Source organism: Porites lutea, chromosome 5, assembly GCF_958299795.1.
Source record: "Porites lutea chromosome 5, jaPorLute2.1, whole genome shotgun sequence".
Lineage (NCBI taxonomy): Eukaryota > Metazoa > Cnidaria > Anthozoa > Scleractinia > Poritidae > Porites > Porites lutea.
Window position 1 is genome coordinate 28,741,504 of NC_133205.1, and position 26,736 is coordinate 28,768,239.

The 26,736-nt window shown below is 37.6% G+C and overlaps 2 protein-coding genes and 1 long non-coding RNA gene across 3 annotated transcripts in view; 1 reads left to right on the plus strand and 2 right to left on the minus strand.

Moving 5' to 3' along the window:
* Positions 1 to 3,959: 3,959 nt before the first annotated feature.
* LOC140938185 (probable cytosolic iron-sulfur protein assembly protein CIAO1 homolog) lies at positions 3,960 to 6,504 on the minus strand. The gene is made up of 4 exons (XM_073387705.1): positions 6,314 to 6,504; positions 5,442 to 5,505; positions 5,106 to 5,165; positions 3,960 to 4,444 (listed from the first exon to the last, which is right to left on the minus strand). Exons 1-4 carry the CDS (start codon positions 6,502 to 6,504, stop codon positions 4,331 to 4,333), a joined length of 429 nt encoding a protein of 142 aa, XP_073243806.1. The 3' UTR covers positions 3,960 to 4,330.
* A 10,384-nt stretch (positions 6,505 to 16,888) lies between these two features.
* LOC140937146 (uncharacterized) lies at positions 16,889 to 19,794 on the plus strand. The gene is made up of 3 exons (XR_012165438.1): positions 16,889 to 17,297; positions 19,474 to 19,538; positions 19,667 to 19,794. It is a non-coding gene; the product is annotated as an uncharacterized lncRNA (long non-coding RNA).
* Positions 19,795 to 25,368: 5,574 nt separating this feature from the next.
* LOC140937144 (probable cytosolic iron-sulfur protein assembly protein CIAO1 homolog) overlaps positions 25,369 to 26,736 on the minus strand; it is a 29,896-nt gene continuing 28,528 nt past the window's right edge. The window contains exons 12-13 of the mRNA XM_073386677.1: positions 26,425 to 26,484; positions 25,369 to 25,760 (exon numbers count right to left, since the gene is read on the minus strand). Of these exons, the coding sequence (XP_073242778.1) occupies positions 25,647 to 25,760; positions 26,425 to 26,484 (174 nt within the window). The 3' untranslated portion in view covers positions 25,369 to 25,646. The remainder of the gene's footprint in view (positions 25,761 to 26,424; positions 26,485 to 26,736) is intronic.

A 26,736-nucleotide genomic window follows, 5' to 3' on the forward strand; every position in this document is an offset into this window, starting at 1 on the left:
CTTTGTAATACCTGTCGCAATTGGTAATAAATCGTGTCGCACTTTGTAACAAATCTGTCAAAATTTTCAGCAACTGTTCATTGCACTTTGTAATAAACTAAGCTGTCGCAATTTGTCATAATTCCATCGTACTTTGTAATGAACCAAATTTGTAACAACGGTCTATTGTACTTTGCCATAAACTAAGCTGTCCCAATTTGTCATAATTCCACTCGACTTCCACGTGCTTCCGATAATGGCTGACGTGAATCTGAAACCTTAGCTAAATTTTACTTTACACCTTTACTTTACATTTCAAACGCTCATTATGCCGCCTAAAATTGACAGGGCAGGAGTAATCTGATTATATAGACATACATATTTCTTATGGGCTTAGTTTATAAAATTTGTTATCTACATTATCCACTCCTTTCAAGTCCGCCATACTTTAATACTTTAATTCACTTTCACTTCTTCCAGTTTTGTTTTGTTTTTTTCTTTTTCACTCTTTTAGTTTATTTTGTTCTATTTTTAGTTGTTCTATTACTTACCAGAATTTGTTCAGTCTATTATTTGTTATTTAAAGTACATGTAGTGTAGTTACTAGATTTAGTTAGTGTGTACGTCAATATTCATGGGAACTAGGACACAACTAGATAACATTAGTTTACCTGGCCTCTAGATACCAAAGATTATATTCTAACCAGTAAAAATAAACAGGAACAGCAATAAGGAATGAATAATGTACCAAGAAATGTAATGCAGGAAAGTTGTGAATACATGTTATCGCACTTACGAGTAGACTTTAGTTATCTGATATATTCTCTTGTCATGAGATTCGCTTTTAGGAGTTTGATCTCTGTCAAGGAGGTAAGGAAGTGGGGCATAGGTAAAGAAAGTAAGTTAGTATAGAAGTGTGACGTCACAAAATTTTCAATTTTAAGCATTTGTTGAATGAAGCTGAGTATGATCTGAAGGGTTATGAAGATCGAGATCTCCATGATTCTTCAGATCGTACTAAAGCCGAATCCAATAACTGTTTCATTTGTTATTGATTTCCAGTTTAAAAACAAGCTAAAACATGCTTACCTCGATCGATGTTAAGTTCCCCTCTTCATTTGTCTGTTTCTCTGCAAGTTCAGGAGATAAAGGGATGATCAGTTCTGCAGCGGATATTCTCCAAACAGTAAATATATTCTGTCGAGTTGTCAGGGTTTTCTTGCTGTTTTTGGCAGTAGTTTGACTATTTCGTCTTCAGTTCAAAACGTGTGCAAAATTCTGCCATTCTTGTACTGCTCTCCTGAATCAACGACAACTTCGACTCCAGGGCTTCTGAGTTGCTGTCCATTATTCTCACAATTATGCTATACTTATATTGATGTCATTTTCCATACATCGCAATACGTCTTCCAAATTTGGTCAACGCTGGGTGGCTATGAAGAATTAGCCCTGGGATTTGAGCCAATCAGAAACCGAGAACTATATCTTGAGCGATAAGTGAAATTATGGGATTCCAAATAACAACGATTTGGAGAAAATTCAGGAGAAATTATGGGATTGACTGAGATATTCAGAAAGATGGAGGCTGTCCATCGTGCCAAAAATCAGCTAGTTAGGGTAAGATTAAGCAAAGCTATGCTATGCTGACTCCATATAATCCTCCTAAAATCAACATGGATCGTAAAATTCAATAATTTCTTAAATTTAGTTTTTGTGACGTCATAACTTCTCTACCTTTAAATTTTAGTAAGTAAGTAAATAAGTAAGTAATGTTATGTAACCAAGGTAGCCTATTCATCCACGAGGCTGGTATTCAAAGGATCATGGGAAACAAAGATTTATACCATTTTAAAATTCCCTAAAGTACGAGAAGAAATGATAAGAAAACCTAAATAAATTATATACAAGATTACAACAAACTTAATTTGCACTGATGACTTTAACAAGATATTACTCTATTGCAAAAGTCACCTGCATTTAATTCTTAATTCTTTAATCAACTGATTGCAACACCTTTCAAAAAAGAAAATATAAAAAATTCAATCATTACTTACATCAATTATTTTTAAGCCATTCGTAGGAGTAGTTAATCCGGAGATAGGTTTGTCCCTCAATTCAAAGCGTGTTTAGATAAAAGAAATTACTTGTCATGAATAGTTATAAAATAGTCAGTTGAATTCATTAAAGGTGATAATAATCAGTCTCAAGTGGTAGTAGCAGTAGGAATGGAAATATATTTAAAAATTGTGTCAAGATAGTAAGAAATAAATGTTATGAATTAAAAATGCTTACTCATCATATTTTTTTTAAGTATGTCGGGACGGGGCGCTTTTAATACTGACAAAAGAATGAATAGTATTATAGTCTCCCCTCCAACTTGAAAAGTTATTTCGCCAATATTGCGTTCAGGCTTTGGTTGGCCCAGGTTTTTCGTTCTTCCAGCGCCAGGATCGTGCAAAGCCCTTTTTCTTGTAGAGTACTAAAACACGTCGGTACCAGATTATCTGAGCACTTAAACCCAAACGCCTTCGTGGATTTTCGGTTCTGAGCTCTTTGCAACACCCTTATGAGCCTCAACCCACGCAACATCGACAAAGTCAAACAACAACTGCAGGAATAAAATATATAGTGTTTTGGATGCTTCGTCGTTAAGCATGATCGTATGCGAGACTGAGCGAAAATTTATTTGAATATTTGCTGGTAAGGGGAATGCCAATGACTTAAAATCGCTGGAGGAATCTCTACATTGTAAACATGAAAGCCCTTAAGTCTGACGTCAGACCAACGATTACTTCCATCGCTAATTCGGGACCTTAAGCAAGATGAAACGTTGTAGGATGCTCCCTATAGCTTAAAGGCGGGGTGGGGGGGGGGGGGGGGGGGAGGAGGAACCTCTCAAGCCGTAGCTCTCTTAGGCCTTTTAAAGGAAGAAGGGAATTATTTTGGGTCGGAGGTTCCCTTCGATTCTTAAGATGCCCATCGTCGTTTGGAACTATTAGCCTTTTCTTTACTACTGTTGCCACTGGCGAAGGGTGTTTGCTCTCAGGAATCGACTGCCTCTGGCGATCATGTTCTGCTGTTTGTTGATTGATGATGAAACCTTTTTGTATAATTTTCATTTATCTTGCATCTTTTCGTCCTGGATTTCCATTTTCCCTTGAAAAGTCCTTAAATTTCTGTGCAAGTCCTTGAAAACCATCCTCAGGAGAATAAATATTTCACCCATTATGGCTGATTACCGGATCTTAACGGCGAGACCGTATTAGGTAACCTTGGTCTTCCTTCAGGTTATCACCAGATTCATTTAGTAACACCCCTCATACACGAAAATCGCAACTTTCTCGACTCACCCTTGGGTCTTGTCAATACAGAACTTGAACTCTGGCAATACCCAAGGTTCAGTTCCAGAGTCAATACTGCCACCGAAATTTTTCAACACATAATCCAGACTGATAGCACGAGTCAGCAGCTTTCCGAGAGGGGAAGCGCCAAGGCAGAGGCTGCTGGGGACATGGAATCAGTGTTCACCCCAGAAATCCAAGGATAAACAGGAACAAGCTCGTCACGAGTCATGACAACTTGTAAGTAGAGTCTCCCTGGCGACCATCCAGGAAGAACTCTGAGAGGCTTTGGATAAACAAACCAACGATTTCAAAAAAGCAGAAAAAGGCACAAGTTTAGGTCATACTACTACTTATTTTGTCAGCCGATTATAAGCTGATAACTTGAACAGTGAAATCAATACCTAATAACTTTTACTTGGTACTTAGTTAAACCCTATCACAAAGTTCTGAAATAGCGCTATTTATAATTATTCTACAACTGTATGTCCATAAAATTCTGCTCCAAAAATACTACGCATTCATTTAATATTTCCCATTTATCTTTCCCTGAACGTAGGCACGGTACATGCATAGAAGAATATGGTGTAAATAGGAGCGACGCCCGCGAGGGAAGGGTTACTAAACCGTGTGCAGGGTTACTAAACCGTGTGCAGGCGCCAAACTTTAAACGGTATAAGTTACCCCAATTACTCCACTATATTATGTAAAACCCAGAGACGTGAAACTTTCGTGGGATCTTATATTTGGGAGTTCTAACGGAGGTTTTTGCAGTGACCTGCAAAAATTGCAAATACAATCCCCGCTAAAAAGCTCACATTTCATTGTCACAGTTCTGAATTCCTTTCCCCTTTCTTAGAGTATGAAAACTCATTCCCAGAGAATGTCGTCAGAGTATGCCCCCGATCTCGTGCTAATGTTTTCCGTACGGTCTTCATCTATCAATCTCGTATTTGAATCTGTGATCTCAAGGGTACTAGGTATTTATCAGAATTGTAGTTGAAGGTCATTTAATCCTGTGGTATAAATCTCCACATGTTGATTGTACCATCATCAGAACATGAAGCTAAGAGACCTGATTCTTTAGGATGCCATTTCACGCCATTAACGTCTTGAGAATGTGCCTGTATGCGGTGAAAAAAGGAATCCGGTTTATACCTTTTATTCTGTAATTAGTCATTCAAAAGACAGATATTATATCGTACTGAGGTACTAAATATTGGAAACAACCAAACGCTACGTCTAGTCGTTTCAAAGCCGAGTTAAAAAATGAAAGACTGACTCCTTCGAGGATCTTGGTCAACTTGGTTCAGAGAAGAAAACTTGTTCAAAAAGACGATGCTGCTGACGTAAGACATTGAAGATGTAAAATTGTTCTAAATCTTATATATCAGAGTTACCCAGAGGGAAATTTGTAAGAAATTACCCGGCCCCCTTTTTGCTGAAGATGCAGCCAATCCGTAATTATCTTTTGAAGACAAGTGATCAAAATAGCGAGCTCTTCAGATAAAAATGGGGACCGTGCAAATTTCCTGGCCCCGGTTGTTGAAAAAATGGATAGCACTATCCACTGGATAAATCACTATCCAGTGGATAAGTATTTGGAAAACCAATTGTGCTTTCCAGTGGATAGAGATTTATCCTGTGGATAGCGCCATCCCCCTTTTGAACAACTGGAGCCAGAAGGGTAAGACCTTAATTAAAACGATTATAGAGTAATTTAGTCAGGTTGTCATAGACGCTGGACTGGATTATGCTCAGGATATAAACGAAATTACTGCAAACCTTTCTTTGAACAGCCACTTGGTGAAATGTCGGTTGATTTTTGTCACCAACAGAAGGATCCTAATGAATATTAAATAAACAATTTATCTACTTGATAAATATATAAATAAAAAGCAACCTGTAATTAATTAGCCTGCTAGATAACTCTGTATCGAACTATTTCGTTTTTCTTCCTCAAGAAGCTGCCTGGGCAGTAGTTAAAAGAATCAAAGGTTGAAACGTTTCTGTGGGTTCAGCAAAGGAATGATTCGCTAGTGTAGGGACTTAAATAAAAGCTTCTTAAATTGCGAGGTACCAAACATCAAAAATCTGTAGAACAATTTGATTGTGAACCACCTGTTGAAAAATTCGTATACAGTCATCTCCAGAAGATGTCGCTATGGCATCAGTGACAAATGACCTAAGATAAGAAAAACAATTACAAAAGATGCAAAATCTTGGGCAGATCCCATAATTCTGTTGCATTGTTGTAAGCCTTTGCGTTTGTAAACATGGTCAAGTTATGAGGAAGTGAAGGATTCTATCTTTTTCTCCACATCCACACCCTCACAAGTCTTCATAATCTGCCATTCACTTGTCAGTCTTGAAATGGTAGGGAGCTTACAATACCACACAACGGTGACGCTGGTGAAAATGTCTTTGGAAACTGGATTCGTGTCCCTCTAAGTTTGTTCGTGATTATTTCAACTCGTTCAGTTATTCAACAGTTGCGAAAGTAAGTTGGAGCTTAAGAGAGGGAACCACGTCGGAATATTTATCGTCTTGCCGTTCACCTCCTCGATCTAAACAATCTAAAACTTCGTCATTTTACATCGCAGTTGTCAACGGACAACAAAGAGAGTTATTTCGTACTCTAGGGGTGCGTTCCTTTGAGATAATCAAGATTAGGATTCAAGTTCACTTGGTTCATGGTGCATCAAACGAACCGCTACATCCCATCTGGACAAGGGAGACCACATTATGCCGCGGTTTTGTGTATCCTGTGGGGAGCTCGAAACGAGGCCAATCGACATGAAGATACGTCCAACATAAAAGCCAGAAAACGAGATAAAGTGGATTCACCTTGCTCTGAGTTCATAAAAATATGAATACGAATGTAAATCCAAACGGTGGAAACAATAGTATTTTGGCTCTAACCATGAGGTTAACAGAACAGCGGGCAACAGACTGAATAAAGAATATGAAAAGTACGTTTGATTACAACTCACCAGTGAACATCATAAACGGTTCGGTCGTGATAGCCAGATAAGACGCAGACTGTCTTCCATCTCGGGTCACTTCCGTGGGTTGGCACTCCTTCATTTAACGTAAACACAGGCAAAAAAATGCCATCGTTAGTGGTAAAAGTAATGGGGCATATGGCTAGGAAAGAGGGAAGTAAACTCATGGAACTTAACATTGTAGCTCTTTTGTTGAAGTGAATGCCAAACACTCTGTTTTGGCTACGAAGTGTTTGTTTTGCACAACGCAACTTGCTGCGACTGCATTTCCTTTGTTCCGAAAGATTTTTCGCTCGATATCATGGATAACAAGGCCGATGGCGAATAAGATAGTGTAGGGAATTGAACACAAGAGTGCGAGAGCACGAGGAATTCCTCTGCAGAAAAAGCCGGAAACGGTTGAAGCAAATTTGCACTTATGAGCTCAATCCAACCACGTCGTGTACTAGAATTAAACAAATACCTTCTTCATTTCCAGGTTCATAACACTGCCATATTCTTAGAGTTTGATCATCACTACACGGAACTGAAAAAAAGGAAAGGAAATAAACCAAAAAGATTAAAATGCGGATCCTATCAAGCCTGTCTGGTCACTTCCTGGTGAGATTGTTGCAATAAATGAGCGGTAAACAAATGGATGTTGAAATATATATTTGTCCTTAATACAACATTCAAGGAATTTTCACCTAAGGACGTAATTCCCTTTTATATAGTATTTTTAGACTTCCTAGTTACATCTAACAATAACAAAAACGATAGTTAAGGCGTAGGACTACATGTGATTTAGGTTAAGTGCGAAAAAAAAAAAGAGTCTAAAAGCTTAAACGTGTACTCTTTTTTCGAGGGAACTGACTTATCAAGATGTTTAACTTAAAAACAATATGAAAATTTACATTAAGAACCCCAAAGGTAGATTGAGTGACAGCTGTTGTTTGTTAAAATAATTTCTGTCATAAGCTGTTGTTTATATCCTTCCAGAAAAAGGGTGGAAATAAATGTAATCACAGCAATTCTAAGGCAGTATTCCACATATCAAAACGTGTAGCTGGGATAACTAACAGAAACCTCAGTGGTACCAACCCATTCTGTCACCAGTTTTGTCAAAACTAATAGCCCACACTGTAGACTCGTGACCTTCTAAAGTATCAAAACAAGACCTGCAAATTAAAAGAACACACAACGTAACGTTATCAGTGCTCTTTAATATACCCTCGTAGTTATCATCGTCACTATCATCAAACCTCAGACCACATGCTTAATTAACAAGAAACCGATCACAACTTTCTTTTGACAACCCTCTTATGAATCACGGAAATGAAGTCAAATCTTCAAAAATATATTTGCGGTGAAACCGCTGAAAATTTTGGGACAATTCAGTAAACTGAAGATACAGTCAAACCCCTACATTACGAGGCCATCCTTTGTTATGTGCTCACTTACCAAAGTCTCGAAAAACATTTCCCATAATTACTGTCAAACCCATGGTCCGAACAAGTTATCTTTTTATCGTCTTCGCCTATGCTTAACGGTCACTTTGTCAAGAGGGCATTAAGTTGGCCATGTCTTCAGGGTGGCCAATATGTTTCCTATCTTGCGAGACGCAAAATGCTCGGGTAACAGTTAAAAAACGGACAAAAAATAAGTATATCCTGTACGTGTTGTGACAATTTAATCTTTCGAAAAATATTATCGGTAAAGAAATAACTTACCAGTCATCGTTATCTTCTTTGTAAAGTTTTATTGTATCGTCGTAGCTGCACGATGCTAAAATCTAAAATCAAGATAAGGGGTTACCCATGACACAAAATTAACTTACAAGGCGAATATGTCTTTAGTGGAATCGGTATGGAATACCAAACACATCACATACTGCTTCTTCGCCGGGAGCTTTTCACTCACAAATTGTAGACAGAGAAACCCTAGACAGTTATGCTAGACTCATAATTACTAACTATAGAGCACTCTCTCTGAGCGATTCTTGTCTCGTACGGTTACGTCTGCCTGTGGTGGCCATTCCTTCCACATCATCCTGTTTTAATAAGATTTAGCGTTTTCGGCAAGATTAATCCTGGAATCCGAGCGGCGTTTTGTTGACCGTGCGAAGCCGGAAACTGACGCCGCGTTGTCATGGGGGGGCATTGGTTGAGAGGGTGAGAGTATAGACATCACCACTCACGCCTAAGCACAGTAGGCCGCGCTTGAATATTAAAAACAAAAGAAAGCTTTGCTGTTGGTTTCCTTTTAACAATGAAAGAGAGTAGTATAGCACGCAACGGGTACTCCTCCAATAATGGAATGTTCCTTGACAGGCTTATCAGAGCGAGGTAGGATACTTCATTTCAGGGATAAGGTTCGCTTCAACTCGTTTGTCGTTGACCTGCAACCTAGTTATGCAAGTTGTATTTCTTTCCGTGCAAATAGTATTAAGGAGAACGCGGGCAAACTATTCTACTAACACTAACCACCACAGATGTTTGTGACGACTTTTCATCCTGCTTTTAATTTAGCTTGATTTTGTTTTAAAGAAAACAGGCCGTGAAAATGGCACTAATTTATTCTACCCAAGAATGATGAGATTCCAACTTAAAAGATGGGACTTACCAGTGCACCCTATACTACTAAGGTGCTGACTTGCAGGCACAGGTACATTATTCTAATAACACTGACCTCCACATGCTTGTGAAGATTTTTCCTTCAGCTGTAGCATGATTTTGTATTTAAGAACATAGGCCGTGACATCACTGGCGTTAATTTATTCCACCAAACAATAATGAGACTCCAAGTTAACAGATCGGACTCAATCTCTACTTTTCCTCCTCGCTCCCTTCATCACTGTTTCCTCGTTTGACCTCAGTTTAGCTTTCGCGCGGCTTTGTTTCCTACTTCACGTACCACAAACGAAAAGCACTCCAAAAAACCACCTGTTTTGAAACTAACCGAGATAAATAGATGTTTTGTGGGGCATGCCTTTTACACGAAGTAGAAATTTTTCGTATGTCATATTTTACATCGATCACGAAGTTAGTGTTACACCGATCGCTGTAAATCAAGAGAGGAGAGTAGATGATCACCATCATATTCAGTCTCATGTGCTGAATCAACATCGTTTTATAAGGGTCTGAATGGGGTTTACTGTTAAGTGATATTTGCCTATAATTTTAAGCGTTTTATTGTTGGTGTTTTTTTGGTTGTTTACTTTTCCGGGAAAAAATAATGTTAAGTGTTTGGAGGGTTTTTCGTGAAAAGCCCCTAGTCTTTTAGCATTGTCAGCTGCTCCTGAGAAATCGGTAATAAAAGCTCAAAGGGGCTGTGGCAGTCTCCGGACATCTACCGTCTTCGGCAATCTTGCGCAGTCTTTGGAAATCTTCTGAAATTATCGGGAATTGTTGGGAAATGGCCGAAAACCCCTTGATATACTAATCAAAATAATATTGGCCTTTTTGGAGCCGTTTTTATTTCTTTCTCTGCTTTCTAACGTTTTTATTTTTTTCTCTGCTTTCTAAAAAAAATACTGTTTCAGTGAAATTTTGTTACTTGTTAGTGTTAAAATGCGCAAAATTTAACTGTTTCATATATGTTACAAAGCCAAAACATTAAGTGTTTTAAGGTGTTTCGATACAGTTTTTCAGAGGCCATACCGATATTTTTCAATCGCCTTAAAAGTGATTTTTTCCTTGTCCGATCGCTATAAAATTTTTACCAGTAATTGGCTATGGATTGAAATATGTGAAAATGTAGTTTTAAATAAAATCGATATTACTATGACAACAATAAACAAAAAACTTTGAAATTGATAAAAGCCAAATTTTGTGTGATCTAGACCTGCTACTGAAAATCCAACACTAGGAACTTAAAGTTTGGTGTTTAGCAAACAATATCCGTAAGAAGTAAAAAATTCTGTATGTTTGAATTCGACTAAAACGAAAATATATTTCAAACCTTAAACTTTCAATAGCCGTGATAGGTTATTTAATAAAAACGTTATAAATGACTCAAATTATTCTTAAGTAGCATAAGAATGATGCTTGATATCATATTTTGATGCTAGGAAATTTTGGTGCACTTTCGTTCATGCGATCTTGAAATCTAACCCGTTTTCTCACCACCTGTATAAGTGTAACTTCATTCAGAATTTGGACTTTTAGCGCTTTCTTGTATATCTCCAAAACGACTCGAACGAATTTTTTTTAAAATCTCTTCACATAATGTTCATAATGTATATAAAAATGTCTGAAACTTTCATTAAGATTGATTCACTGCAGTACCTTGAAATTTCAGGACAAACTTATCCTACGAACCGGACAAAAATCTGCGTTACAACATTCACTGTTTTGACGTTATGCTAATTTTTCTAAAATAATGCGCACTATACATACCTCCATGACTAGTACATTTTAGTTTGAATTTATCGCATCTTTTGAATGTAAAACATTGACAATACTCACACTGAAATGTACTAGTCATGGATATATGTATTGTCCGCATTAATTTGGAAAAATTAGCATAACGTCAAAACAGTGAATATTGTAACGCAGATTTTTGACTGGTTCGTAGGATAGGTTTCTCTTGAAATTTCAAGGTGTTGCAGTGAATCAATCTTAATGAAAGTTACAGACATTTTTATATACATTATGAACATTATGTGAAGAGATTTTAAAAAAAATTCGTTCGAGTCGTTTTGGAGATATACAAGAAAGCGCTAAAAGTCCAAATTCTGAATGAAGTTGCACTTATACAGGTGGTGAGAAAACGGGTTAGATTTCAAGATCGCATGAACGAAAGTGCACCAAAATTTCCTAGCATCAAAATATGATATTAAGCATCATTCTTACGCTACTTAAGAATAATTTGAGTCATTTATAACGTTTTCATTAAATAATCTATCACCGCTATTGAAAATTTAAGGTTTGAAATATATTTTCGGTTTAGTCGAATTCAAACATACAGAATTTTTTACTTCTTTCGGAGATTGTTTGCTAAACACCAAACTTTAAGTTCCTAGTGTTGGATTTTCAGTAGCAGGTCTAGATCACACAAAATTTGGCTTTTATCAATTTCAAAGTTTTTTGTTTATTGTTGTCATAGTAATATCGATTTTATTTAAAACTACATTTTCACAAATCTCAATCCATAGCCAGTTAATGGTAAAAATTTTATAGCGATCTGACAAGGAAAAAACCACTTTTAAGGCGATTGAAAAATATCGGTATGGCCTCTGAAAAACTGTATCGAAACACCTTAACACTTAGTGTTTTTTTTTTATTGACTCTGGTACTCCCACTCAGACACTCCATTATATTCTTAGTAACATTATATCAGGGGAACCCAAAGACCGAATGTTTCTAAATACGTCAGTAGCGTCTCAAATGGTTTTTTTACGCTTTAGAAGTCAGTTTGGTTAATTTGGAGCTTCCCTAAGAGTCACTCCAGTATTGGCTCGGAAGTGAACTTTGGCTGTCTCGAAAGTTTAAGGTGGCATTTCCGTCTCATCCGAAACTGTTAGCTACCCTGATGGGTCCAGTCGAAAGTTACAGGACATGGATCAGCTATCTGACTTTCGTTTGAAAATTCCATGGGACGTTTTTTGTCTTCATGCTAAAATGTTTAGGGGGAGTTTTTCAAGAATAATCCCAATAGTCTTGGTAATAAAATCTGAGAAAAACGGTAGTGCCAGGAGGTTAAGGGACATCATCAGTAGTATTAGACGAACGGAACGGCGAGCCTTTCTCGAGCTTTAGAAATTTCTAGGCAGTTAAAAAGTTGTCGGGTGCCCCTGATCTTAAGAACAAATACAAATGAACATGAAAAGCAGAATTAACTACAAAAAGCGTCTATCATAGTGTTCCAAAGTTAAAGTAGGCAGCCAGTACAACTGAAAAGCGTCTTTGTTGTTATTATCCCCTTCCATTTTGTCTGATGCTAAGCAGTTCCACTATAACTTTACGGAGATCTTTCTTTCTCCAGCAGTAAACAAACGGATTAAGAAGCGAGTTTAGAAAAACACAAGACAAAACTATATCGCGCAAGATATCTTTCAATATCCCGTACGTAAGTATTGGCACGTACGAAAGGAACACGAGGGCGATAATTATACTTGTGGTTTTAAAGGCTTTCCTTTCCTCTAAGAATTTAGTCTTCCCTTCGCTTGGAAGCTGTTCTGTTTTTATCCGATTCATATGTTGGCGTGAAACAAAATATACTGTTGTATGACAGTATACGATAATCAGAATAGCTGGCATGACGGTTACATAAATAAACCATTTGGCAAGTAAACGTGTGACTGGTATTGGATGAAAAATTACAGGAATAACTGAAATAATCCAACTACAAAATACAACAATCGTTAATCTAGGTGTGGTCACTAGGCTAGAATATCTAAGTGAGAACTTCATAGCTATATAACGCTCGATACTCAGTAAAGCTAACATCAGCTACGATTCAACACTTGGAAAAATATAGAAGAAGACTGCCGTTTTGTAAAAGTAGCAATAATCCGCAAGCGATGCACCTGAGAGAGAGTAAATTTCTTGTGCGATGAATAGTGGTTGTGAAACCAAGCCGACTATCATGTCTGTTGCCGCCAAACAGGCCAGTAGTATGTTGTAGTTAGTCTGCAATGATCGCCGAGTTTTTATCGCAAAGATAACTAACGTGTTCATGAAGATGATAACGGGACATGATCCTAAATTCATCGCGATAACTGGCTGTCTTGCTTTTTCGTCAGGCGACAACTAGCGGCAGCATCCTTGTTGGCTGAGGAATTACTGAAATTCATCTTGGCTGCCTCGGACTGTCTCCCAATGGTCGACAGTTTTTTAACACCTGTAATGCGTCGCCAATGTTCGTTCTTTAACGGTCTCTGTTATATGATTCTAAGGATATTAAGCTATGGAGTATTTTCACTCACCTGGCTAACAGGCTATGTAAATTTATTGGAACAAAAGAAAGCTTTTACTGGAACACCTATACGGCCGCCGTTTTGGCACATCAATTTGGCCGACGTGACGTCATATGAAAACCCTCTTTACCCGAAAATGGCTAATGCACTGTCGAATCTGTAGAAACCAACTGCTAGGAAGTGATATAACTAAAACCCGAGGGGACCACAATTGACCCCTTAATTATTTTTCTTGTTGAACAATAAAAATGCGAGCAATGAAAGTTTCAGTTGAAATTTACTTATGTCTAACTCAGTTCCGGCATGATTAAAATTAAAGGGACACTCTTAAGTTTTCATGTACTATTTGATTAGTAAACTTAGGGTCTGGGAGGGTGTTTTGGGGGATGTAATAATAGGTCTTATAAAGAATGGCCACTAAATTAAAAAAGTAATTAACCTAAACCTTTTCCTGTCATGAATTCGATGTAAAACAACTCATGTCCTATTTTAATAAGCTTCCGTAGTTACCTTTCTTGTCGTAAAATATGCTTCATTAATGTTTTCAACAAAATCTTGTCTAGGGAGCATAGCATGGTTTGATATATATTTTAGCCTTATCCTGACCTTTCGTCTACAATTTCTGCAAAATAACTGTTATATTTATTTTAGACAATTTTTATCTTATTTTATTTTAACATGGGATATCCCGTAATTCTCAGGTTACTATTAAGACTAACATTTAATTATTTGTTGCAATTTCTACCCATTGTTAAAACGCATTAGACGACTGCAACGTAGACTAGCTTGACCTGCGTGCGGCATTTATTTAATTTGTACCCTGAATTTTCCGATCATGTCCGTAGCTAGTTCATTCGAACGTTTAGCCAATCATTTTCGATAAAGTAGCCCAGTTATCATCTTCTGGGGATCGATTACTTAACATGATTTCGAGTGCAATTTTGCCTGGTATTGTAAGAGATTATGTTTTGACGAAGCCAATACTTTGTAATTTTTATATTGCTCGCCTTGTTCTTTTTTGACTGGACAACTCAGGATTTTTTAAAGGCGAAATTTAGGAAAGAAAATTATTTTTATAAAGTAAACAGCTCGAGGGGTCGGTGCTAAGTGTCTTATAGCCATCAGAGACGACTTACGTCCGTCAGTAACACCCTCGGACGTACATGGAGAGACAAGTTTAGTGATGATCAGTTACTATGGTTACAAGTTATGACGTCATAAGTAGCAGGTGGTCAATTTTTGAATAAAAACCTATGTTTTTCAACTTCTTTCAACGATAAAAGTAAAGCTTGGGGATAAAAAGAAGCATGTGTCATTTCACATTTCAAGCACAAACAATTACCAACTCTCCCCGTTTTTACCTGATTACTTATTCTTGGTAAAATCCACGATGGCGACCATGTTTGGTGACGTCACAGGTCTCCAGCAGTTTGACCACCCATAAAATATACCTCATCTTATCCGAGAATATCAAAGGCTTTCCACTGAAGGTAAAATCTTTCCGAAATACTGCAACATATCAAAACCTCTAGGGAGGGGTCCCATCACCCCCCCCCCCCCTTGTACCACGGTAGGGGTAGGCTGGGGTATGACTTTGCATGTACGTCCGAGGGTTATTTTGAGTTAAGCAGGTGGGATTTTTGGTAATTATATTAAGGAGGTACCACCGCCTTGATAATGTAAATATAAGAGAGCAGTAAAAAAAAATCGTCTTTAAAAGAAGCTGGCGGTTTCCCCATAAAAAGCTCTTTTAACATTTTGTTTGTTTTTGAAACAGTTTTCGAATCTCTTCATTAGAGTTCACCTGCTTCTAAATCATACCCCTTCATATAATTTTAATTTTCAAATAAATATTTAGCTTCTTGTTTTATGCCATTTTGGTTTCAACTGAGTTTTAAGAATTGGATCAAATAACTTGACATTGTGAAATGTGAAGGACCGATTTTTAAACATTTTTCTAACATAAAAATTGTTATCGTGCAAATTTCTTGTTACATCTTTATTTGTTTTTCAACGGTTTTAACTGTTATAATTACACGCATTTTAATGAAGGAAAAGAGAATACTTAAAATTACTGCCATTGTTCACTCATTTTCTCGATGGAAGAGAGGATGCCTAAAATTAACAATTACTGGAAATGTACACAATGTATGAATTTGAACTAATGAACCATGTAAATATAAATTATTTGAAGCTTCTCATAATTCTCAGAAAATTAAAAGTTATAGCGCAGGTCGTTTTCCAGATTTCATTGACTTAAATAATTTAAAGGAAAGTCGATCATGTGTGATGAACCGGAGCGAGCAACTTCCATGCACTCTTGTCACGGCCTTTTCACGGACCAGTTTATATTTAGAACGGTTTTGGTGCAAATTTGAATATCTTTTAAATTCCACAAACCATAAAGTAAAACCTACAGACCTAAAAGTGATATTTTTTGCCCTTTAATAAAGTTTAGTTTTCCTTTGTGATATCTTATACTTCGTATGCACCCATAGACATGGTGGAGGTTCTATTCTCGCAGGAAAAAGGTGTCCTAAATTGTGCCTAAAAATAAACTAGTCCGTAAAAACTTCTTGACAATTGGTCTAGTATGGGAGTCGTTCGCTCTGGGTTATGGGCTCCTGTGATGAATTACTAGCTTTGTTAAAAAAAAAATCCTAGTGCAAAAAGCAAAATTAAAATAAAATCAATTTTTTTTTCTAGAGGAAGTGAATTGGGATCTAGCTTCATTATCAGGTAAAAGAATACAGTATGATTATGATCTATAAATATACAATAAAAGCAAGTGCTCACAGGAGTCACTCTGAGTAGGCTTAAGTTCTTTGATGAATAACATTAAGTAAACGAGGTAGTCAAATTGACGCAATTTTTTACAGCTAAATGTTTTAAAAAGTCGCCTCTTTTTAATGTGACCAGATAAACGCATGTTAACATTTCTTGTCCATTAGGACTGACAAGACTGTAAAATAAGGGAGCAGTATTGTTAACTGCCAAATAGATATGGTGTCATTTTAAATGGCCACCCAATTTCAGCGACGCGTGACCAAGGTGCCCGCTATCTTTGGTCAAAAATTTTCATTTTCATCAAACTGGTGCTACTGCATAGTCTAACAAATACCTGTCTTTTCCGTGAGTATTTGCCATCAAATGTCCTGGTAAATTTCTATTTTTTCTCTAGAACACATGCTCATTAAAGAAAGCCTTGATGACTAAAAATCCGCATTTGAGTGATTATAAGTACACGCACTAATGCATGCAAAAAAACGCTACTGAACAAGATAGCTTTCAAAAACCGAACAACAGAGCCACTATTATAAACCAATGAAACTGATCAAGTTGCCGGATCTATACTTAAAAATTTTTTTTTTTGCAAATTATTATCATCTGTAAATTACTAGATGCAAATAATGTTGTTTCAGTTGTTTTATCTGTCAAAACAACAACAACAACAACAAGAACAACAACAAAATTGGAGAACCAGCTGAGCTGTTTCTCCAATATAAGAAGTAGCCATTTTGCCCGGCCACACTTTTTTTTTTTAAACACAACAAACAGTACTTTGCAATTTTAAATGTTTTAATTAGCTGTGGCGTTGAAACTACTTTATTATAAGATATTAATATTAATTCATAAGATAAAGACGCCTGTGGGCCTATGGGCTTCTTCCATTAATTTTAACTCGTTATAGCTATCTCAATGTTGACATTGACAGTGTCCCGTTCCTCTAACTTGCACCTGTGTTCTCGATTTGTTGGGTCAGATAACGATGAGTATAACAGCAGTTCATAGTTAACATTTGTTCATGTAATAACACGGCGCTGAAACTGTCTACAACAAAAACTTAGCTTCATACTTTCGAGCTGCTTATTAAAAAGGTGGCAAATGAAGAAAAGGGCACCAGACCCTGGAACTGAGCAAAGGATATTATATTTGAACACTTTTCAGCAAACCGGTATCTCGTCTATATCAAGAGGCCATTATTTGAGGCGATCAGTGTCTGAATTAAGCACAGACGTCCTTGCACTCCGCTCTTTTCCAGATCAGTCAACCAGGACAGTACTTGTCAAAAAGGTAAGAAAGGACCCCAGTAAGCAAAGAACTCGGTGAAAAAACTATATGTATTAGCTGCGCGGTATAATTTAAGTGTAATGGTGCAAACAATTACGATAAAACTAAGAAAACTCAAAACTCTTCCAGTAGGTAGCAGAGTTCTCTAATCGTGAAGTTGCTGAACAGTTTAACGGGTGAATTTAAAGAGGTGCTTAGATTCGCATCTAGAAGACAGTGGACTTTGAAGCTGCTACATTGTATTTGGAGAATTCTTTTGTTACCGCAAAAACTCTAACACTGTTTGATTGATCAACGAGAGACGTGTCTCACTCCCGGAGTTAATAATGGGATCTTATATGGTGGTTCTAACTTTTGAGTTTGCAAGCTTATGACATATACGGTGGTGACCATTCAAATGAATTTCTTTCAGCAGAATTTTAACTTGTTACGATTTGTTCCTTTTACAACTGAATGAAGGTTCGGAATTCTTGTCGAATTGACTTCGGCGACTTCTGGGAGTGAAAGGTCTACCAATACACATTATTCATTCAGTGAAATTGTTTGTTAAATTTACTTGTATGTTGAACAGAAGGTGCAACATAGTACAACGAAGAACATCATTTACTCAGTACTAGTACAGCTTTAGGCTGCATGGGTCCCCGAATGGTAGGCTGCTGAGAAATACAATCGCCCCCTTGTAGGTGTCGATCAAAAAGGGTCGATTTTTCGAGGAGGAGGGCTGATTGAATAAGGAAGTTTATAAGTTAGCACCAGGCATTCATCAGCAACAATATTTTGAAACATTATGTTAACCGCACGAAAAATAAGATAGATTAGATAATATGATGACTTGGCCCCCGGCTCTTCAAACCTTCAAGATAAATTTAAGCCCCGTTAACCCCCAGGCAGAATATGTTGTGCAGTAAAATTGCTTTAGATAAACAGAGCTTAAAACAGTAGAGCAAATAACATCGATTACTAGTAGCAGTTTCTACGCCTGCATTGAGAGCGAGACAGACTGCGGAGAATAATCACTGTGTACTGTCGATCAAAAGGGTCGATTTGTCGAAGGCCGATTGAAAGTGGAAGTATACATATGGCTCACGACAATCTGTGAATCTTGAGATATTTGCATATGTGGGATGTTTCACGTAGAAAGTAGAGAATATTACATGGCCGCATGGAGGAAAGATAATTAGCCCTCGATGTTTCGTTTCCAGGTAAAAACTGTTTTGACTTCTGCTGGAGCGGCCGACGGCTAATTGAAATAAAGGAAAGGTAGTTTTCCGGTCACTTTAAAGTAAGGTGTAAAGCGCGCACGACGTTAGCAAAGTTATGGTTTCCTTTGCCAGTTTCAGTTCCCAATGGTGCTGAACTCGCTTTCTTTCAAGGCAGTCGCACGCATACTTGAAAAAAGTTCGTCCTGGTAACGGAGATGGAATGTTCATTTTTTCATGATCCCAGGATAGGCCGTCTTTTCTTGATCTTTCAGTCAGATCGCAATTTTACGAAAGATATTGAGGCGAGATCTCAAAAACCGGGCCAGTGCAAGCGCTTTACTGGGATCTCATGAGGCGCCCTTAGCTGACGGTTTTGTTCAACACCGACTGTACTTCCTAAAAAAAATGTTTAACCAATGAATAAAGAGGTTAGTTCCTAAAAAATCGTCGTCAAGCCCCAGTGTGGTTACTAAGAAACAAAATTATAATCATTTATCATCGTTGTCGTAAAGTTTTCACTTATTTGTTGGGTAGAAGCGATTTAACACAAAGCCCATTTATTGGAGTCAGTCAACAAAAATAGCAAAGCTCGAGTGTATTTTCATATGGAATTTCTGCGCCCGTTTCTCAGACGTCATCTGGCGGGGAAACCAGTGGTAGCGTCGCTTAATGTCAGCTGTTTTCTCAGGCTAAGATGCAATATTTTCTCTCACCTCACTCTTGATATCTGATGATCTTAGAGGACGTTTAATGGTGATCATTTTCATGACACTGCTACAACAGGTGACACTGAATTCCTGCCGGACTTAGTGATTCATACAAAGGAGCGCCGACTTATTTTACGTTTACCTTTAATAAGTAAAATATTTAGCTCCAGTATAAACCGAAGTTGTAAAAATTTTTTGCCCATATTTTCTCCCAACAAATCCATCCTACTCTAACCTCAAGCGCTACTTTTGTTTTTTTTTTTTCCAAAGGTGAAAGCAAGACTTTTGATTCAATTTTTGTGACGACATCAAGGAATAGCTTAATTAGGATTGAGGTGAGCGCCCTTTGTACATATCTCCATTTCAGATCTTTGAGGATTTGAAGTCATTCTTTAAACTTCACCTCTTAACTTTCCTCTTCCAAATAAGCAACCCTTGCTTACTCAGCGAATTCTTTTCATAGGTAGCCGAGCCTGAAAGAAGACGAAAATTAAATGGTGGGAAGCGAAAAGAAAAATCCACGATGTTTTCCTCATCCGAGTGCATAATCTGGTTTGCTGCATTCCTTGGCGTGGCTGTTGCTATAGTAACAGTGAATCTTCTATCAATCATTCTTTTCATAAAAAGCAGTAATCTTCGCACTCGTGGCATGTACTTGGTTATAAACTTGACCGCAGCTGACATGTTGGTCGGAGGACTTTCTACTATATATCTCTTAATTATTACAGACATTGGATGCAAAACTGTGAATGTAAGGTTACCTTGGGAAGGGTACATGATAACTTTGTTTCTTTTCTATTGGTTTCCTCTAACCTCTCTTACAAACATAACTGTAATTTCGTTAGAGCGGATGCATGCAACATTTCGTCCATTCAGGCATCGCGTTATCAAAAAATGGGTCTACGGGGTAACAATTTGTGTGCTCTGGGTTTTAGCTGGGATGATATCAACTGCCACTATGTTGCTTACTTTTTTCGGCAAAAATTGGTCACACCATCAGTATTTATGGCAATCATATTCCTTATTATGTCTTTTTGTTATCTGTGCTTGTTACGCCTCAGTTATTGTCAAAATTTGTTGTGGGGCGCGTCCTCAGCACCATGGTGCAGCACGTAGGCAAAGAAAACTGACTGTCACGTTACTCATCATGACTATTGTATCGTTACTGTTGTGGCTACCATTTGCTGTAGCTACCTTTGTTTATTATACAACTGATAGCATTCGATCACTTTCTTACACAAAAAGAATGCGATTGAATACGTCTTTACTGCTTCTATTTTATACAAACTCGTTTGTTGATCCCGTGGTTTACACAATAAGAATGCCCGAGTACAGGAAAGCTCTCCTGTCATTATTTACACGTCGGCAAAGACAAAATGCTGTTATTCCTCTTCAAGCTCGCTAAGGTACCTCGCGTAAAACTTTTGATTAGCAGTGATCACAGGTCACAGAAGTCGGCAAAACACCCGGTTGACCTGCATGCATCCAAACCTCTTATTTCAGCCATTGGTCCCTATGACCTGCACTACCTATTGTTTTCAGGGATGAGGGCATTGTTATGTCACCATCCCTATTGTTTTCCCAGTCAATCACAAACCTTATTTGGAATAGGTGCAGGTCGGCCCCCTATAACACAGCCTAGTTCCTAGGCGTTCTCGGCTCGGTCAATGATTATTTGCCCTGTTAGTGAAAAAAGTAATTTTATGCATAGAGCATTTGAAAAAAAGAACTTGTGCAAAATGTGGGGGTGGGGGTTGAAGGAAAGGATTTACGGGGTATGAGAAAATACTCAAAACCTATTTTCGTGTGTAACTTGTCAAACTCATCAATGATCAGTTAATAGAGATAATTCCGTCGAAATGTGCTTCAGAACTTTATTGTATAATAATATGCATGTACGTTTCCAATCATAGTTCTAATAATCATCGCATTTTGTAATACCTGTCGCAATTTGTAATAAACCGTGTCGCACTTTGTAACAAATCTGTCAAAATTTTCAGCAACTGTTCATTGCACTTTGTAATAAACTAAGCTGTCGCAATTTGTCATAATTCCATCGTACTTTGTAATGAACCAAATTTGTAACAACGGTCCATTGCACTTTGCTATAAACTAAGCTGTTCCAATTTGTCATAATTCCACTCGACTTCCACGTGGCTCCGGTCATGGCTGACGTGTCTCTGAAACCTTAGCTAAATTTTACTTAACCTTTACTTTACATTTCAAACGCTCATTATGCCGCCTAAAATTGACAGGGCAGGAGTAATCTGAATATATAGACATACATATTTCTTATGGGCTTAGTTTATAAAATTTATTATCTACATTATCCACTCCTTTCAAGTCGGCCATACTTTAATACTTTAATTCACTTTCACTTCTTCCAGTTCTGTTTTGTTTTTTCTTTTTCTCTCTTTAAGTTTATTTAGTTCTGTTTGTAGTTGTTCTATTACTTACAAGAATTGTTCAGTCTATTATTTGTTATTTAAAGTACATGTAGTGTAGTTACTAGATTTAGTTAGTGTGTACGTCAATATTCATGGGAACTAGGGCACAACTAGATAACATTAGTTTACTTGGCCTCTAGATACCAAAGATTATATTCTAACCAGTAAAAATAAACAGGAACAGCAATAAGGAATGAATAATGTACCAAGAAATGTAATGCAGGAAAGGTGTGAATACATATTATCGCACTTACGAGTAGACTTTAGTTATCTGATACATTCTCTTGTTATGAGATTCGCTTTTAGGGGTTTGATCTCTGTCAAGGAGGTAAGGAAGTGGGGCATAGGTAAAGAAAGTAAGTTAGTATAGAAGTGTGACGTCACAAAAATTTCAATTTTAAGCTTTTGTTGAATGAGGCTGAGTATGATCTGATTCTTCAGATCGTACGAAAGTCGAATCCAATAACTGTTTCATTTGTTATTGATTTCCGGTTTAAAAACAAGGTAAAACATGCTTACCTCGATCGATGTTAAGTTTTCCTCTTCATTTGCCTGTTTCTCTGCAAGTTCAGGAGATAAAGGGATGATCAGTTCTGCGGATATTCTCCAAATAGTAAATATCTTCTGTCGAGTTGTCAGGGCATTCTTGCTGTTTTTGGTAGTTGTTCGGCTATTTCGTCTTCAGTTCAAAACGTGTGAAATATTCCGCCATTCTTGTACTGCTCTTCCGAAACAACGACAACCTCGACTCCAGGGCATCTGAGTTGCTGTCCATTATTCTCACATTTATGCTTTACTTATATTGATGCCATTTTCCACACATCGCAAAACGTCTTCCAAATTTGGTCAACGCTGGGTGGTAATGAAGAATTAGCCTTGGGATTTGAGCCAATCAGAAACCGAGAACTATATCTTGAGCGATAAGTGAAATTACGGGATTCCAAATAACAACGATTTGGAGAAAATTCAGGAGAAATTATGGGATTGACTGAGATATTCAGAAAGATGGAGGCTGTCCATCGTGCCAAAAATCAGCTAGTTAGGGTAAGATTAAGCAAAGCTATGCTATGCTGACTCCATATAATCCTCCTAAAATCAACATGGATCGTAAAATTCAATAATTTCATAAATTTAGTTTGTGACGTCATAACTTCTCTACCTTTAAATTTTAGTAAGTAAATAATATATAATATAATATAATATATATTATATATAATATAGATAATATAATATTATAAGTAAGTAAGTAATGTTATGTAACCAAGGTAGCCCAATCAGCCTCGAGGCTGGTATTCAAAGGACCATGGGAAACAAAGATTTATACTATTTTAAAATTCCCTAAAGTACAAGAAGAAATGATAAGAAAGCCTAAATAGATTATATACAAGATTACAACAAGCTTAATTTGCACTGATGACTTTTACAGAATATAACTGTATTACAAAAGTCACCTGCATTTAATTCTTAATTCTTCAATCAACTGATTGTAACAACTTAAAAAAAAAGAAAAGATAAAAGATTCAATCATTACGAATGGCTTAAAAATGATTGATGTAAGTAGGAGTAGTTATTCCGGAGATAGGTTTGTCCTTCCATTCAAAGCGTGTTAAGATGAATGAAATTACTTGTCATGAATATTTTTAAAATAGTCAGTTGAATTCATTAAATGTGATAATAATGAGTCTCAAGTCGTCGTAGCAGTAGAAATGGAAAGATATCAAAAAATTGTGTCAAAATAGTAAGAAATAAATGTTATGAATTTAAAATGCTTACTCATCATAATTTTTAAGTATGTAGGGCCAGGCGCTTTTAATACTGACAAAGGGTGAATAGTCTCCCCGCCTACTTGAAAAGTTATTTTGCCAATATTGCGTTCAGGCTTTGGTTGGCCAAGGTTTTTCGTTCTTTCAGTGCCAGGATCGTGCAAAGTCCTTTTTCTTGTAGAGTACTAAGACACCTCAGTACCAGATTATCTGAGCACTTAGAAACCCAAACGCCTTCGTGGATTTTCCGTTCTGAGCTCTTTGCAACACCCTTGTGAGCTTCAACCCACGCAACATCAACAAAGTCAAACAACAGCTGCAGGAATGAAATATATAGTGTTCTGGAGGCTTCGTCGTTAAGCATGATCGTGTGCGAGAAAATAGCAACAGTGGAAATCTACCCTAAGGGTCCAGTACATCTATTCAGCGTCTTATTTCGCTGCATGTCGCTAAAAGCGTAAGAATTGAGCGAAAATTTATTTGAATATTTGCAGGCAATTGGAATGCCAAGGACTTAAAATCGCTGGAGGAATCTGTACATTGTAAACATGAAAGCCCTTAAGTCTCACGTCAGACCAACGATTACTTCCATCGCTAATTAGGGACTTTAAGCAAGATGAAACGTTGTAGGATGCTTCCTATAGCTTAAAGGCGGAGGGGGGGGGGGGGGGGTGGAACCTCTCAAACCGTACCTCTCTTAGGCCTTTTAAAGGAAGAAGGGAATTATTTTGGGTCGGAGGTTCCCTTCGATTCTTAGGATGCCCATCGTCGTTTCGAACTATTAGCCTTTTCTTTACTAATGTTGCCACTGGCGAAGGGTGTTTGCTCTCACGAATCAACTGCCTCTGGCGATCATGTTGTGCTATTTGTTGGTTGATGATGAAACCTTTTCATATAATTTTCATTTATCGCGCATGTTTTCGTCCTGGAATTCCGTTTTCCGTTGAAAAGTCCTTAAATTTCTGTGCAAGTCCTTTAAAGCCATCCTCAGGAGCATAAATATTTCACCCATTATAGCTGATTACCGGATCTTAACGGCGCGACCGTATTAGGTAAACTTGGTCTTCTTTCAGGCTATCACCAGATGCTGTTACACCCCTCATAAACGAAAATCACAAATGTCTCGACTCACCGTTGGGGTCTGTCAATACAGAACTTGAACTCTGCAATACCCAAGACTGAGTTTCCGAGTCAACACTGCCACCGAAATCTTTCAACACATAATCCAGACCATGAAAGCAAGAGTCAGCAGCTTTCCGAGAGGGGAAAGCGCCAAGGCAGAGGCTGCTGAGGACATGGAATCAGTGTCCACCGAAGAAATCCAGGGGTAAAGAGGAACAAGCTCGTCACAAGTTGTAAGTAGAGTCTCTCTGGTTACTATCCCGGAAAAACTCTGAGAGGCTTTGGATAAACAAACCAAGGATTTCAAAAAAGCAGAAAAAGGCACAAGTTTAGGTCATACTACTACTTATTTTGACAGCCGATTATAAGCTGATAACTTGAACAGTGAAATCAATACCTAATAACTTTCATTTGGCACTTAGTTAAACCCTATCACAAAGTTCTGAAATAGCGCTATATATAATTATTCTACAACTGTATGTCCATAAAATCCTGCTCCAAAAATAATACGCATTCATCTAACATTTCCCATTTATCTTTCCCCGAACGTAGGCACGGTACATGCATAGAAGAATATGGCGTAAATAGGAGCGACGGCCGCGAGGGAGGAGGATGTGCGCGTCGCCTCGTGCGTATCCTCCACCCTGGCACACCTCGTTTACCTCGTACCCCCCCCCCCCCCCCCCCCCCGGCTGCTCACCAGACTAGTATAGTGTCAGTGCAGAAAACTGTCAAGATCATTAGTCGAACAGGGTTACTAAACCGTGTGCAGGCGCCAAACTTTAATTAATTCCTTCACTATATTATGTAAAACCCAGAGACGTGAAACTTTCGTGGGATCTTATATTTGGGAGTTCTAACGGAGATGTTTGCAGTGACCTGCGAAAATTGCAAATACAATCCCCGCTAAAAAGCTCAAATTTCATTGTCACGGTTTTGAATTCCTTTGTCCTTTCATAGAGTATGAAAACTCATTCCAAGAGAATGTCGCCAGAGTATGCCCCCGATCTCGTGCTATTGTTTTCCGTACGGTCTTCATCTATCAATCTCGTATTTGAATCTATGATCACAAGGGTATTCGGTATTTATCAGAATTGTAGTTGAACGTCATTTAATCTTCTGGTATAAATCTCCACATGTTGATTGTACCATCATCAGAACATGAAGCTAAGAGACCTGATTCTTTAGGATGCCATTTCACGCCATTAACGTCTTGAGAATGTGCCTGTATGCGGTGAAAAAAGGAATCCGGTTTATACCTTTTATTCTGTAATTAGTCATTCAAAAGACAGATAATATATCGTACTGAGGTACTAAATATTGGAAACAACCAAACGCTACGTCTAGTCGTTTCAAAGCCGAGTTAAAAAAATGAAAGACTGACTCCTTCGAGGATCTTGGTCAACTTGGTTCAGAGAAAAAAAACTTGTTCAAAAAGACGATGCTGCTGACGTAAGACATTGAAGATGTAAAATTGTTCTAAATCTTATATATCAGAGTTACCCAGAGGGAAATTTGTAAGAAATTACCCGGCCCCCTTTTTGCTGAAGATGCAGCCAATCCGTAATTATCTTTTGAAGACAAGTGATCAAAATAGCGAGCTTTTCAGATAAAACTGGGGACCGTGCAAACTTCCTGGCCCCGGTTGTTGAAAAAATGGATAGGACTATCCACTGGATAAATCACTATCCATGTGGATAAGTATTTGGAAAACCAATTGCGCTATCCAGAGGATAGAGATTTATCCTGTGGATAGCGCCATCCACCTTTTGAACAACTGGGGCCAGAAGGGTAAGACCTTAATTAAAACGATTATAGAGTAATTTAGTCAGGTTGTCATAGATGCTGGACTGGAGTATGCTCAGGATATAAACGAAATTACTGCAAACCTTTCTTTGAACAGCCACTTGGTGAAATGTCGGTTGATTTTTGTCACCAACAGAAGGATCCTAATGAATATTAAATAAACAATTTATCTCCTTGATAAATGTATAAATAAAAAGCAACCTGTAATTAATTAGTCTGCTAGATAACTCTGTATCGAACTATTTCGTTTTTCTTTCTCAAGAAGCTGCCTGGGCAGTAGTTAAAAGAATCAAAGGTTGAAACGTTTCTGTGGGTTCAGCAAAGGAATGATTCGCTAGTGTAGGGACTTAAATAAAAGCTTTTTAAATTGCGAGGTACCAAACATCAAAAATCTG